General features: G+C 41.1%; 2 protein-coding genes across 7 annotated transcripts in view; one reads left to right on the forward strand and one right to left on the reverse strand.

Moving 5' to 3' along the window:
* Positions 1-1,015: 1,015 nt before the first annotated feature.
* LOC143930782 (uncharacterized) lies at positions 1,016-8,794 on the forward strand. Of its 6 annotated transcripts, none has more exons than XM_077455575.1 (4): positions 1,170-1,389; positions 1,978-2,136; positions 4,575-4,958; positions 7,744-8,794. In XM_077455575.1, exons 3-4 carry the CDS (start codon positions 4,583-4,585, stop codon positions 8,316-8,318), a joined length of 951 nt encoding a protein of 316 aa, XP_077311701.1. In that variant the 5' UTR covers positions 1,170-1,389; positions 1,978-2,136; positions 4,575-4,582; the 3' UTR covers positions 8,319-8,794. The 6 variants fall into 6 exon arrangements, with proteins under 6 accessions (XP_077311845.1, XP_077311535.1, XP_077311701.1 ...); XM_077455650.1 differs by having other exon boundaries at positions 1,983-2,136; XM_077455719.1 differs by lacking the exons at positions 1,170-1,389; positions 1,978-2,136 and adding an exon at positions 1,016-1,091.
* The window catches only part of RELB (RELB proto-oncogene, NF-kB subunit), an 84,662-nt gene continuing 80,866 nt past the window's right edge, over positions 8,742-12,537 (reverse strand). The window contains exon 11 of the mRNA XM_077455288.1: positions 8,742-10,839. Coding sequence (XP_077311414.1) covers positions 10,541-10,839 — 299 coding nt within the window. The 3' untranslated portion in view covers positions 8,742-10,540. The remainder of the gene's footprint in view (positions 10,840-12,537) is intronic.

Consider the following 12,537-nt stretch of genomic DNA (forward strand, 5'->3'; position numbering starts at 1 on the left):
GTTTTATTTATCTTACCTGGTTTTTCTAATGTGACACTACACACAGTTTCTATGATGTACCATACTTTTAATTTACATATATCTTGCTATGGGCGTTAGCCATTAAGCTGACTTTGCCCCGTACACACAATTGGATTTTCCAACAACAAATGTTGGATGTGAGCTTGTTGGTGGAAAGTCCGACCGTGTGTATGCTCCATTGGCTAGCAGGTTCTCAAATTTTCCATCAACAAATTTTTGTTGTCGGACTTTCCGATCGTGTGTACACCGTTGCACAAAAGTCCACGCATGCTCGGAATCAAGTACGAGCCGGAAGTGCTCGGTCTTGTAAAACTAGCATTCATAATGGAGATATCACATGACTATTAAACTTCCTTTTTATCGGCTCGCTGTACTTCACTATGTTCGTAATTGTTGGCCAACATTTGTGTGACCGTATGTATGCAAAACAAGTTGGAGCCAACAACCTTCAAACAAAATTCCATGGTTTTGTTGTTGGAAAGTCCGATTGTGTCCACGGGGCATTACTGTTTTACTGCATTACTTTTGTGTCTTGATTACATGTTTTGAATGTTGACATAATAAAAATATTTTCAACTCTAAAGTACTGAAGTCAGTGCCTATCAGGAAAGTGGCATATTTTATCATAGCAAGAGTGGCTCCCATGTTCCTTTTTAGTAGGGGTTTCCTAAAAAATACATTATACTTTCTTTTTTATAATCATAAATTACAACTAGTAATTCTGGTGGCAAGCCCTTTAAAGGACCTCAAGGCTTTGCTTTCAGGCTTCTCTGAATGGCTCCTGAATTTTACTCTATTCTTTGCTCAGCTGAAGCACTTTGGAAAAGTTTTCACCGTTCTTCTGGTCTCCATAGAAACGTGTGTCAAATCGTTTACCAAAGACTGGCACAGAACAGAGGGGGGATGCTAGTGGGCCGAGTTCTGAATGGGAGCAAGATTTATGGGTAAGTTGTATTCGGTTCCTGTGTGAAAAAAAAAGAAAAATCACATTCCTTCATTGCTGGATTCACATATCTACACTGGCAGGTCTTAAAACTGCTGACAAGGGAAATTCCTGGACTTGGAACAAGGTGAAAACTCAAGCCAACCCCTGATGTTCCTATAATCTATATACTATTACGTGTATTTATTGCCAGTGCTGAGTAGCTGGGTTCATAGTACTATCCTGGGCAGCTCCTTAGATAGTCTCCTCTATTATAATTGTACATAAAGAGCCTTTGTTTTGCTCAAGGATCAGCTGAGTTAGTGCAAGAAGGGAGCTGATGCCTGGGGTGGGGAGTGAGGACATGGAGGGGTGCTTGTGATCATCTGATGGAGGAATGGACGCATGCTGTGCTGGATCTGGGAGGAGAGGCTGCAGAAGTCAAGGTAGAGGAACTGGAGCCTCACAGAGGGCTGGAGGAGGGCAGCAGACAGTGACCCTGGAACATAGTAAAGGGGGAGTGTGATCAGCACATGATCTATGTAGGGGGGGACCACAGGCACAGGAGACAAGCAGAGCCTGGCACAGGACAGACAAGGTAAGAGGAAAAAGGGAAAGTGGAGCAGAGGCTAGAAGAGAATCAGGGACAGTTTTACAATGAGTGTGCTGTGGAGATGGAGAGAGAGTAGGAAACTTTCCAGCTAGAGACATACAACGTGAGATGGATGAGAACTAGAACACTTTGGAACAGCTGTGTGTATTTTGTTTCCTCCCCCCAAGCAGGGGACCGTATTGCTGCATTGCTTGCTGTGCACTGACACATCTAACCTGTGCACCTTTCTTATCCCTTGATCTCATCTTCGAACAATCAGTATTTAAAAGGTTAACATTTTATCTATAGTGAAGGTTTTGTATAGAGTAGGAAAAGGTTAAAACATTTTTTTTTGCTGAATGTGACCTTCTCCAGGACTTCACTTCCTGTCCTGGAGAAGTGAGAACCCATCTGTACCAATTGCCCAATTTGATGTCACCAGAACAGGTGTCCACATGAGAAGATTTACATTCACCACTGTTCCAGCAACAACTGCAACATTTTGGCGTTCCCATCACCTTCCGTTTCAGTGACAATGGAGGCAGGACAAATTGGGTGACTGTCCCCAGCGTGGACATAGGCACCAGAAGACCTGACTGAGGTTCCAATCCTCTCTTACTCTATTCAAAACCTAAGCCCTTGTAGACACGGTCGGACATTCTGACAACAAAATCCGTTGAAACTGTTGCATACACACGGTCGGACAAAGTTGTCGGAAAATCCGATTCTACATAACGTGATGACGTTATTTTGTTACGACGGGACTACATTCAGGCTAGTAGCCAATAGCTTTGGTCTAGGAATTTGATCTGAGCATACGTGATTCTTTGTCCGTCGGAGTAGGCTACACATGATCGGAGTATGTCCAAACGGAGCATTTTGTCGGAAAATTTTACAGACAAGTTGGAAAACTTGGTCCGTCTGATACTCCGACGGAAACAGTCCGATGGAGACCACACACAGTCAGATTATCCGACAAAACAGTCCGATAGGACACATTCCATCGGAATCTCCGACCATGTGTACAAAGGCTCAGAAAGCTTTGTATATCACCTTTACTTTAATAAATAACTTGGAAGGGATAAGATTGATTATTATACAGGATTTATATAGCGCCAACAGTTTGCACGGAGCTTATAAATTATGACTTATTTTTATTGTAAGGTCATTTACAACAGGTTTTTACTTTTTACCATTTTGTAAAAACTCCTCTGTAGTTTTCTTTTTTATTTCTTAGTTGTCCTCGAATAATTTGCTAAATGTGTTGTTGCTCTTTTACCTTAAAACAGTTGTTGATGTGCTTGATATTTTACTTGTTTGCAGTGACATATGTTGTTTGAATTTTGCATATCAAAATATATATACCATCTGTATAGGGAGGGAGATTTGTTCCCCTGCTGATATAAGATCAGTTAAAGCAGTGGTCATCAACCCTGTCCTCAGGGCCCACTAACAGGCCAGGTTTGCAAGATAACCGAAATACATCACAGGTGATATCATTTGCTGCTCAGTGATTGTAGTATTCTAGTCTGCATCTCCCTCAAGGTAATACATAAAACCTGGCCTGTTAGTGGGCCCTGAGGACAGGGTTGATGACCACTGAGTTAAAGGATAAGTTCATTTAAAAAAAAAAAAAATTATAAATGCACATTTTTTTGCAGGTAAAAAAATTTGCATTTATTATTATTTTTTATTGCAGGGAGTCTATAAAGCAGTTCACCAGTGATCAGCAGATCACTGGTGCCATGCAGGTCCCCTGCAGCAATGTCAGTGTATTGGCTTGCTTGTACCTGGTACGAGCAAGTCAATACATTTTGACAGGAATACTCGATAAATTACGAAAGAGCTCACAGCACCGTGGTAGTTCATTGAAAGCTGACAGCTGCTAGACTTTGTAGTTTTCTATTCACAGAGGACTGTGAATGAGTGACATGGGCAGAGCAACGCCCAGCTCCACAAAAGCCAATTTTTCAGGCAACTTTTGTCAAAGGAGCTGGGTGGAAATTTTTTGGCCCAATAACAGCTTCACCCAATCAGATGCAGTCTCTGTTTGGGTATTCTGACAGCTGCTGGTCCTGTTGGTTGCTGAATGCAATAGCTGGCAGGAGAGAATCCTCCATCCATGATGAACGAGAGGAATCTAAAGGTGCATGGGCAGCTTTAGTCTTACGGGGGGGGGGGGGGGGGGGGGGTCATTTACAAAAGGAGTAGAGGCTGTTCACCCAGCAAACTGCTTACTTTGATAAGTGAATGTTGGGGAAAAGGTCGAAGGTGTGTTCACTTTGAAAATTCAGTTAGCAAAGTAAGCATTCAGCTTGCTGGGTGAACAGCCCTACTCCTTTTGAGTAAATGAAACCCCCATACACCTTGCCCATACACCTGCCCATACACAGACTGCCCATACACCTTTAGATTTTTCTCGTTCAGCATGGATGGAGGATTCACATTTTTAGGTGAACAGCTTGGACCCCTTTAATATAGAATTCGAGATTAAACCTAACCTTAAAATGTCCTCTTCCCTCTTCTAACACCTATGCTAGCTAACCTTTGTAAAAAAAATAAAAATGTATACTTACCTAGTTAGCCAACAGCGGTTGTTGGGGAGAGGCTGGTAAAGCCAGGAGTGGTGACATCACCCATAGACTTTAATGGACCATCTGGTTCTCTCTCCTCTCCCCTGCAGCCACCACTGGCTGACACAGACATGGAGCGGGCTGAAAAAAGGTAAGTATATACATCTTTTTTTACACAGGTCAGTCAGCATAGGTGTTAGGAGGGAGGGACCATTTTTAAAGCTAGTTAGGTTTAAGCTGGAATTCAATTCACCCATCATTGCTTTCAAATAGCCCAACCAGAATGGTAATCTTGCATTGAGAGATTATGCAAACAAAAATGTTTATACATTAACACACATCAATAAAGTTATCTACGTAAGACTGATCACGTGTATCTGTTAAAAGGGCTTTTAAACTCAATATAATATTTTTTTTATCACTTGTTATCTTCTTCTCTACGTTCTTCTGCTGCACTTCCTTTCAGCTGGCATAATGGTGTCTCATATTCTACTTATCGTTGTTGCTTTTGCTGTATTTCTAACCCAGATTGTACTAAGTAGACTGTCAGATTCGCTGCTTACACTTGCAGACTCGGCACATACGCTTTCTCTTATAGTTGCTCTGTGTCCAAACATCATCCTTTCTCACTCGTCCTCCTTGTCCTCCCATGCTAAGGCCCGTCTTCCCACACTGTTCTCCTTCTTGTCCCCTCTCCTGCTTTCCTCCTTGTGTCTGGCTCTCACTTTAGGCTCCCTGGGACATCTGGTACATCCTCATCACTCTCATCAGCCAACTCTTATCTTTGTCGCTGGGGTGCTGGGTCTACTCTTCAATGTGATCTATCTGGCAGTAACAGGAGCTCTGCAAGGTAAGGATATGGAGGCTGGAACCATGGGACACCGTTTACACCTTAGCCATTTGTCATGTGTTTCCAGAAGTGCTGCAATATGCTCAATAATACAATTTCCATTTTATTCTATGAGGCCCAATCACATCTGAGTGAGGTGTTGTCTATTGTCACACCAAAGAAGTACAGACGTTTCTTTAGGGCAGGATCATGCATTTTTTTTTTTTTTTTTGCCCCATGGAGCACCAGAGAAAAACAGCTAATGTGCCTAACAAGTTTCCTAGTCAACTGCTTTCCATTGGGCAAAAGAAAAATACTTGCACCTGAAAAAGACCCAAAAAGTGCATTTAACCATTTCATTACCGGAAATTTCACACCCTTCCTGCCCAGGCCAATTTTTAGCTTTCAGCGTTGTCACACTGTGAATGACAGTTGCAGGGCATGCAATGCTGTACCCAAACAAAATTATATTTTTTTGCTAAATAAATGAAAACATTTTTTTTGTTTCTGTTATAACATTTTGTAGATAATTCATTTTTCTCTTTCACTAATGGGCATTTGATAGGCTGCACAGATGGGCAGCCTTTATGGGCACCAATAGGCGGCCCTGAAAGGCACCACTGGTGGAGCTGCACTAGTAACCATTGCACTAATTATCCGATTCCTGTCCGAGTTTGCAGATTGCACTGCGATATGTGGACTGATCTGGGGGTGTCATTAAGATTTCATTGACACTCCCAGCAGTCCGCATAGGGCAGTGTGAACTGCCGGCGGGAGGTATGCGATGCGGGAAAACACCGCGGATTCGCGGCGTTCCCGCATCGCTCCGGTGTGAACCCAGCCTATCCCACACCCATTCTATGCAAAACTGAAAAAAAAAAAAGGTTTAAATAGAGGTACTGAATCATTCCATTTTGCAAGACATCCCTTGTCAACCACATACTATGATTTTGAAAAAAGTCTGAAGAGTTGAAATTTTCCAGATTTGTAATTATATCACATGTGCTATATTTCAGTTATCTTGCAAACCTGGCCTGTTAGTTGGTCCTGAGGACAGGAGTTGAGAAACACTGGTCTATGGACTTCTGTATATATGTTTATTTGCACTTGTAACTTATACAGTGATTGTCATGGTCACAATTTCCTGCATTTTATATTAGATTAATTAGATAATTAGTATTTTTTATTTATGAATTTTAACTTTGTTTAATTCTTCAGCTGTGCACATTCATTCTAATGCCGTATACACACGATCTGACTTTCCGACGGGAAATGTTGGATGTGAGCGTGTTGGCTGAAAGTCCGACCGTGTGTATGGCCCATCAAACATTTGTCGGACTTTCATCGGCTAGCAGGTTCTCAAATTTTCCAATTGTGTGTTCACAAGTCCGTCACACAAAAGTTCACACATGCTCGGAATCAATTATGAGCCATAAGTGCTCGGTCTTGTAAAACAAGCATTCGTAATAGAGATATCACGTGACTATTGAACTTCCTTTTTATCGGCTTGTCATACATCTTGTATGTCACCACGTTTGCAATTGTTGGCCGACATTTATGTGACAGCGTATATGCAAGACAAGTTGGAGCCAACAACCTTCGAACAAAAATCCACGGTTTTGTTGTCGGAAAGTCTGATCGTGTGTACGGGGCATTACTGTTTATTGATATTTTCCATCAACAATTGTACTAGCAGAGCAAGCACCAACGCTTTTTTTTCGTCATTATCTTACAGGCTTTTTTGGAAAATATATATTAGAAAATGTTTGCTTGATTTCATACTTATAGAAAGCACATTGCATTAGGAAATCACATTGCCAGAGAGGCTTCTGGGAGCTACATCAAAGGAAGCTTACAAGATGTGAACACCAACCCACTGGTTAGAGACCGTTCCTGTAAAGAAAAGTGCTTTATGATTAATAGTCCTTTAAGAATGTATATCAGTTTCTATTGTTTGAACTGGATGGACTTTTTTTTCAACCAGCCTTAGCCTGGCCATACATTATTCAATTTTCTTATTTTTCCTTTAGAATTACCTTCTACTATGTAGTGCAAGGGCCTGTCTAAGTGCATACAAAATTGAATATGTTTAGACTTGCCCTTATATTATATGGTTTTGGTAAATCTAAATCAAAATTGAATAATAAAATTGAATAATGTATGGCCAGCCTAAATGTAACAGGTATAATAGGTTGAAGTGATTCCTAATACAAACAAAAAATTAGGAAGGGCGTTTTCAGTATTTAGCAAGGCCCTTGTGCATCCCCGATAAGAAAGCCTGAGCATTGACAAGGTCCCTTCAAATGATTGTCAAGGGAACAGTTTCAATACTATAATAATCTTAGCTACATGCTCCTATATGAACTGCTGAGGGAACATGGCATTTCAAACTGATATTTGGTCTTACAGTGACTTCAGGCCTTCAAGACTAGTAAACAAACTGTTTTCCTAAGGGGAGGGGGGCACAGGTGTACTAGAACACAGCGAAACATCCAAGTCTTCCAGATGTTGTTGGAAGGACCTACCCAACGAGCAGCCTAACACAACCATTGTAGTCTTGGACAGGATTGTGTGGTTAAACTCTATTGTTTAACACCACTTATCAACAAGTTGGCAAGTTACACGTGACTTTATATTCTTTGATATAAAATATTAGGTGCTGCACTTGCTTTTTAATGTTATTTGGCTGGTTTTCAACAAACATTTTATATCCATCTAATATCCTCTATTAACCATCTTTTTAATGTCCTTGCATTGTACTCATATCTTTTAAAATATATCTTGCTCTACCTTTTAACCAAACCAGGTCTGTGTCTATCAACATTACTTCATCAACAACAACCAAGATGGCGTCAAGTGCTGTGCCTGTTGTGTTCTCTGGCTCCTTCTTCCCTCCTCCTGGCCAGCAGTTTGCTTCTTCACCTGTTCACTCACCCCACCGTGCACTACTTGGATCCAGCTCTCTCCTTGGCTTCTATAGCAATAATGGTGGCTTCGGTATACTCAGACATAGTTTATAATGGCCGTGTCCTCCTCCAAGCCATTCCTGCCTCTGCTAATATACAAAGCCTTAAGATGGATTTGGATGCCCTCTGTGGCAATAACGGACATCATGAACTTCATATGTGGGCCCTTTCTAGTGACCATGGGGTGGCTTCTCTCCATGTCCATTGTCCTGGAATGGAGGCTTACAAGACTATTTTAAGTCAAGCCAGAGTTCTGTTTAAGCGCCATGGGATAAGGGAGCTGACGGTACAACCAGAATTTGGAATCCCAGGCACATGTTCCTTGGCATGTGAACCAGTCTGTGCCCGTTACTCCTGTTGTGACCCTACCCCATCTACAAGCAATGATTTAGTCCTTGCCAATGTGTGCACATGAAATGTAAGTAAGACACCACATCCGTAAACCCAGTCCACCAATAAGGCAGTAGAGAACTAATGGCATTTGGAAAATGGAGTCACTGTACATATAGTATTAACAGGTGGAAGTAGAGACATTATGGGCAACAAGGTCAAAATCCTATAAAATGTACCTGTAGTCTATGCACAATAAAGGAAACCACGAAGTGTATTAAACCATCATTCAGCCAATCGATACACAAGGAACAATGTCACTGAGGTGTGAATCATACCCTAGTGAATTGGTAGACCATATTCTCTAAAATATTATTCTGCCCATTTGCTGGATGCATATCTGTAATTGTGACAAAAGAATTGTACCATTTTTAATGTTTTTACATTGATCTTGGCTTGTCTTGTTACACAAACAGTTGGCGGGTTACACAAACGCAACACAATGCTGTTTAAAAAATAAGTTCTTTTAATGATATATTAAAAAAAAAGTTAGTGCTCTCAGTTTCTTGCGGTTATTCACATTTTTATGCCAAAATAGTTTAAAAAAAATCAGATTAATTTTAAGCCCCAATCCCGATCCATTCAAGCTCAATACAATCTGCCTTTTTTTTTTTTAAAGGTACAAACCTCAGCTACTTTCCCCAAGCCCCCTCCCTCTGGGATATTCAGAAGATACACATTACTAAGCTCTCTATAAAAACTAGCTACAACAGTTCTGGCCAAACTGAAGGTGTCTAAACATGCAGATTATTTTCAGAAAAAAGGGGCTTTTAGAGCTTCACTTCAGACAACTGACCCATGTGTCTGACGTTTCTGTAAGGGCAGATATCCACTCCGAAACTCAATAGCTGGGGTGGGAGATGCTAACTTTCAAAGGCTGCATCAGTTAATGGATGAAGCTCTTACTCAATCCCTATTGTCCCCTGGATGACATGGGCATTCAGTATACACCTGAACTGTACATAATTCTCACTGTGGATGGCCAAATCTGTCGTATCCAAGTAAAAGTATTGTGAAGCTAGATCTTAACAAGCATGGGCAACTTAATGTGAAACTCTACCCAAAACCTTAGGGGGATAATTGCTGCCTGTGCCCCTACTGGAAAAATTCCCTCTACTTCCTCAGCAGGTGACACCTATCTAACTAGAGTTGCAGTGATACTGGTTTTTTTAATCGGCGAGTACAGATACTTGAGCTCAAGTACTCGCCAATATCTTTTGTAGTGTGATTTGAAACTATACAAGATGAATGAGCTCAAATTGAACTGCAAATAATCGAATGCGATTTGAACAGGAATGTGGTGCGATTGTTGTCCAAATCGCATTTGGTTTCCCGCACTGCTCCTGTGTGAACCCAGACTGAAGTCACTATAACAAGCCTGGGTTCACACAGGAGTGGTGGAGGAAACCGCATGTGATTTGGATGATCAGTTCATATCACATGTGATTCTAAGACCATTCATTTTGTATGGGCTCAAATCAGACCACAAAGGTATTGTTTTCAGTTATTTGGAGCAGTTGCATGAGTACGAGAAATGCTTACTATCGATACCGGTATTGGTGCAACCCTAGATCTAACCCTGAATCTGTCCAAACCTAAAAACATAATGATGAATAAAATTCCATTAAAGGCTTGTCAAATAACATACTACAGAGAACTATGATGTATCAAGCTAAGTAACCCAAATCTACCAATTCAAAATATCTTAAAGGTTGATTGATAGATTGGTAACTATGGGTTAGTATACTTATATAAATTCCATGTAGTGCCATACCGATGTTTGTGACTTCTCAAAAGACTGTAATTAGTTACCGTTTTACAATCTGAACTATCTGTATTGAGGGGGAGGAGAAAAGTGTGAGTAAAGTGCTGGGACTCTCTCCCTATACAAAATCAAATGAAGTTCCCCTCTCATCTGGACACCAATGGTCCATTAAAACCACCAAACAAGATTGCATATAACTTGTGGCACTTAACCATTCAATATATTATTTACATTTATGGACAGGTGTAAACATGTAGTGGGAGATCTATATTAATGCTCTTAACTGGCTTGATGGTTGGTTGGTTTGTCTGCTAACCTTTATATTTACATAAGAAACAATAGGTGCTATCAGGCTCCCAGTGCACTGCCATTGTCCACTCAGGTTAACACGTGTCTAGACAAGGACCAAAGTGAGTTTTCAAATCATTTGTGATTAACAGATGGTACATTCAGTCAATTTCTGAATAGGCAACCACTGAAGGTCAACAACTGCCCATTCCCATGCCATCTGCGTAGGAGCATTCTGAGTACATCTGTTCCTGCTCTCCTGTAAGGTTGAGACTGTGCCCAACCAAGCTGGCTGTGGCCTCTCCATCATTGTAAGGTTGGATGCTTTCAAAATGACTTGTAGTTGATGGTTCCTCCAGGTCAGGGACGGTCCATGCGGCATAGAGGTCAAGGTTTGCATGTGTATCTTCAATGTGTGTCACATAATCTTGTAATATATGGGAGTCAGCCAGGATATTAAATGGATCCATACCAGGAGGGAGGATCCCGTAGTCTATGAAAGGAGAAAGAGAAAGTATTAAATCACAGCAGCTTTCATATATTTTACACCATATTATGAAATCCCTCAGATTATGGCATGTACATGAGACGAACCAATAAATGTAGACCTACTGGTAAAGTCTGAAAATGCAGCTTCTGGTTTGGAAGCAAGGGTGGAAAACGGCTATCAAATTTTGTATTTGCACTAGAAAATGACCCCACATATCAGACCTATTTGGCTTTTCTTTTTGTGTGGCTGTCTGAGCACATCCCCCTCCAACATACAGTACTATGCAAAAGACTTAGGCAGGTGTGAAAAATGCTGTAAATTATGAATGCTTTCATAAATAAAAGGGTTAATAGTTTTTTTTTTTATCAATTAACAAAATGGAAAGTAAATGAACAGATGACAGATCCAAATCATATCAATAGTTGGTGTGACCACCCTTTGCCTTCAAAACAGCATCAATTCTTCTGGGTTCACTCGCACAGTTTTTGAAGGAGCTTGGCAGGTAGGTTGTTCCAATTATCTCAGAGAACTAACTACAGATCTTCTGTGGATGTAGGCTGCCTCAAATCCTTCTGTCTCTTTGTGTAATCCCAAACAGACTCCATAATATTGAGATCAGGGCGCTGCGGGGGCCAAACCATCACTTCCAGGACTCCTTGTTCATCTTTACGCAGAGGATAGTTCTTAAGGACATTGGCTGTATGTTTTGGGTTGTTGTCCTGCTGCAGAATACATTTGGGGCCAATCAAACCCCTCCCTGATGGTATGGCATGATGGATAAGTAGCTGCCTGTATTTCTCACCACTGATCTTGACCAAATCCCCAACTCCATTTGCAGAAATGCAGCCCCAAACTTGCCAGGAACCTCCACCATGCTTCAATGTTACCTGAACTCATTGTTTTACCGCTCTCCAGCCCTTTGAGAAAAAAAAAAAAAGCTGCCTTCTGCTGATATATCCCTTTCGGATGAAACCTGTCAGGCTGGCTGATATAAGAACACTGATGACTGCGGATTTTATACTTTTCCTGATGGTCATTTGTGACTTCATAATTGTGAGTGTACTACAATAAATCTGTGCCTTCTTCACCCTACGGGCTTCACTATTTTTTGTTACCTTGCTTTTGCCTTGGATGTGATATGTAAATGCTGCATTGCTGATGCTTGAAGTTCAGCTGCTCCTACTCCTACCCTGAGAAGCTGTTGTAATACACTGGCTTTTTTAATTGACCCTTGGGAGGATTCATTGCAGCTGCTGGATAGTGACATTTATATTTCTACGGATTAATGATATAATGTTCACTTTTAATTGACATCTGGTAAGCAGGTTTGACACACCTGGGTGTTGTGTGCTTCTTCTTTTACACATTGGAAGCAGTGGAAGGCTCCTCTTACTATCATAGTTTATATATTCAATGAATGAACTTTTACTTTGAATCAGCCCTGCATTTTTGGACTATGACTTCTGCTACAGCCAAATATTTCAAGCTTTGTCTCATCAGTCAGAAGCATCTGCTGCCATTTTCTTCACTCCAGTTCCTACTTTTTCATGCATAGTTGAGTCGCTTTGCCTTGTTTCCATGTCCTATGCACCTTCACGATTAAGCCCTGTGGCTGAGGCGAAACACGTTGGAGGCGTGTCCTGGATGGAGCCAGGCTAAACCATTTTACTACAACAGATATGGGCTGATTAACTATTAAAA

The sequence above is a fragment of the Lithobates pipiens genome, unplaced genomic scaffold (genome assembly GCF_037356315.1).
Source record: "Lithobates pipiens isolate NorthernLeopardFrog02 unplaced genomic scaffold, aLitPip1_a1.2 Scaffold_1, whole genome shotgun sequence".
Lineage (NCBI taxonomy): Eukaryota > Metazoa > Chordata > Amphibia > Anura > Ranidae > Lithobates > Lithobates pipiens.

What these genes read in the sequence shown, in the direction of transcription:
- LOC143930782 (XM_077455735.1), top strand. Translation starts at nt 3,573, where the DNA reads ATGCAGTCTCTGTTTGGGTATTCTGACAGCTGCTGGTCCTGTTGGTTG. An exon ending in TGAACGAGAGGAATCTAAAG is followed by an intron (nt 3,682 to 4,574) that starts GTGCATGGGCAG and finishes ACTTCCTTTCAG; the next exon opens with CTGGCATAATGGTGTCTCAT. An exon ending in AGTAACAGGAGCTCTGCAAG is followed by an intron (nt 4,959 to 7,743) that starts GTAAGGATATGG and finishes TAACCAAACCAG; the next exon opens with GTCTGTGTCTATCAACATTA.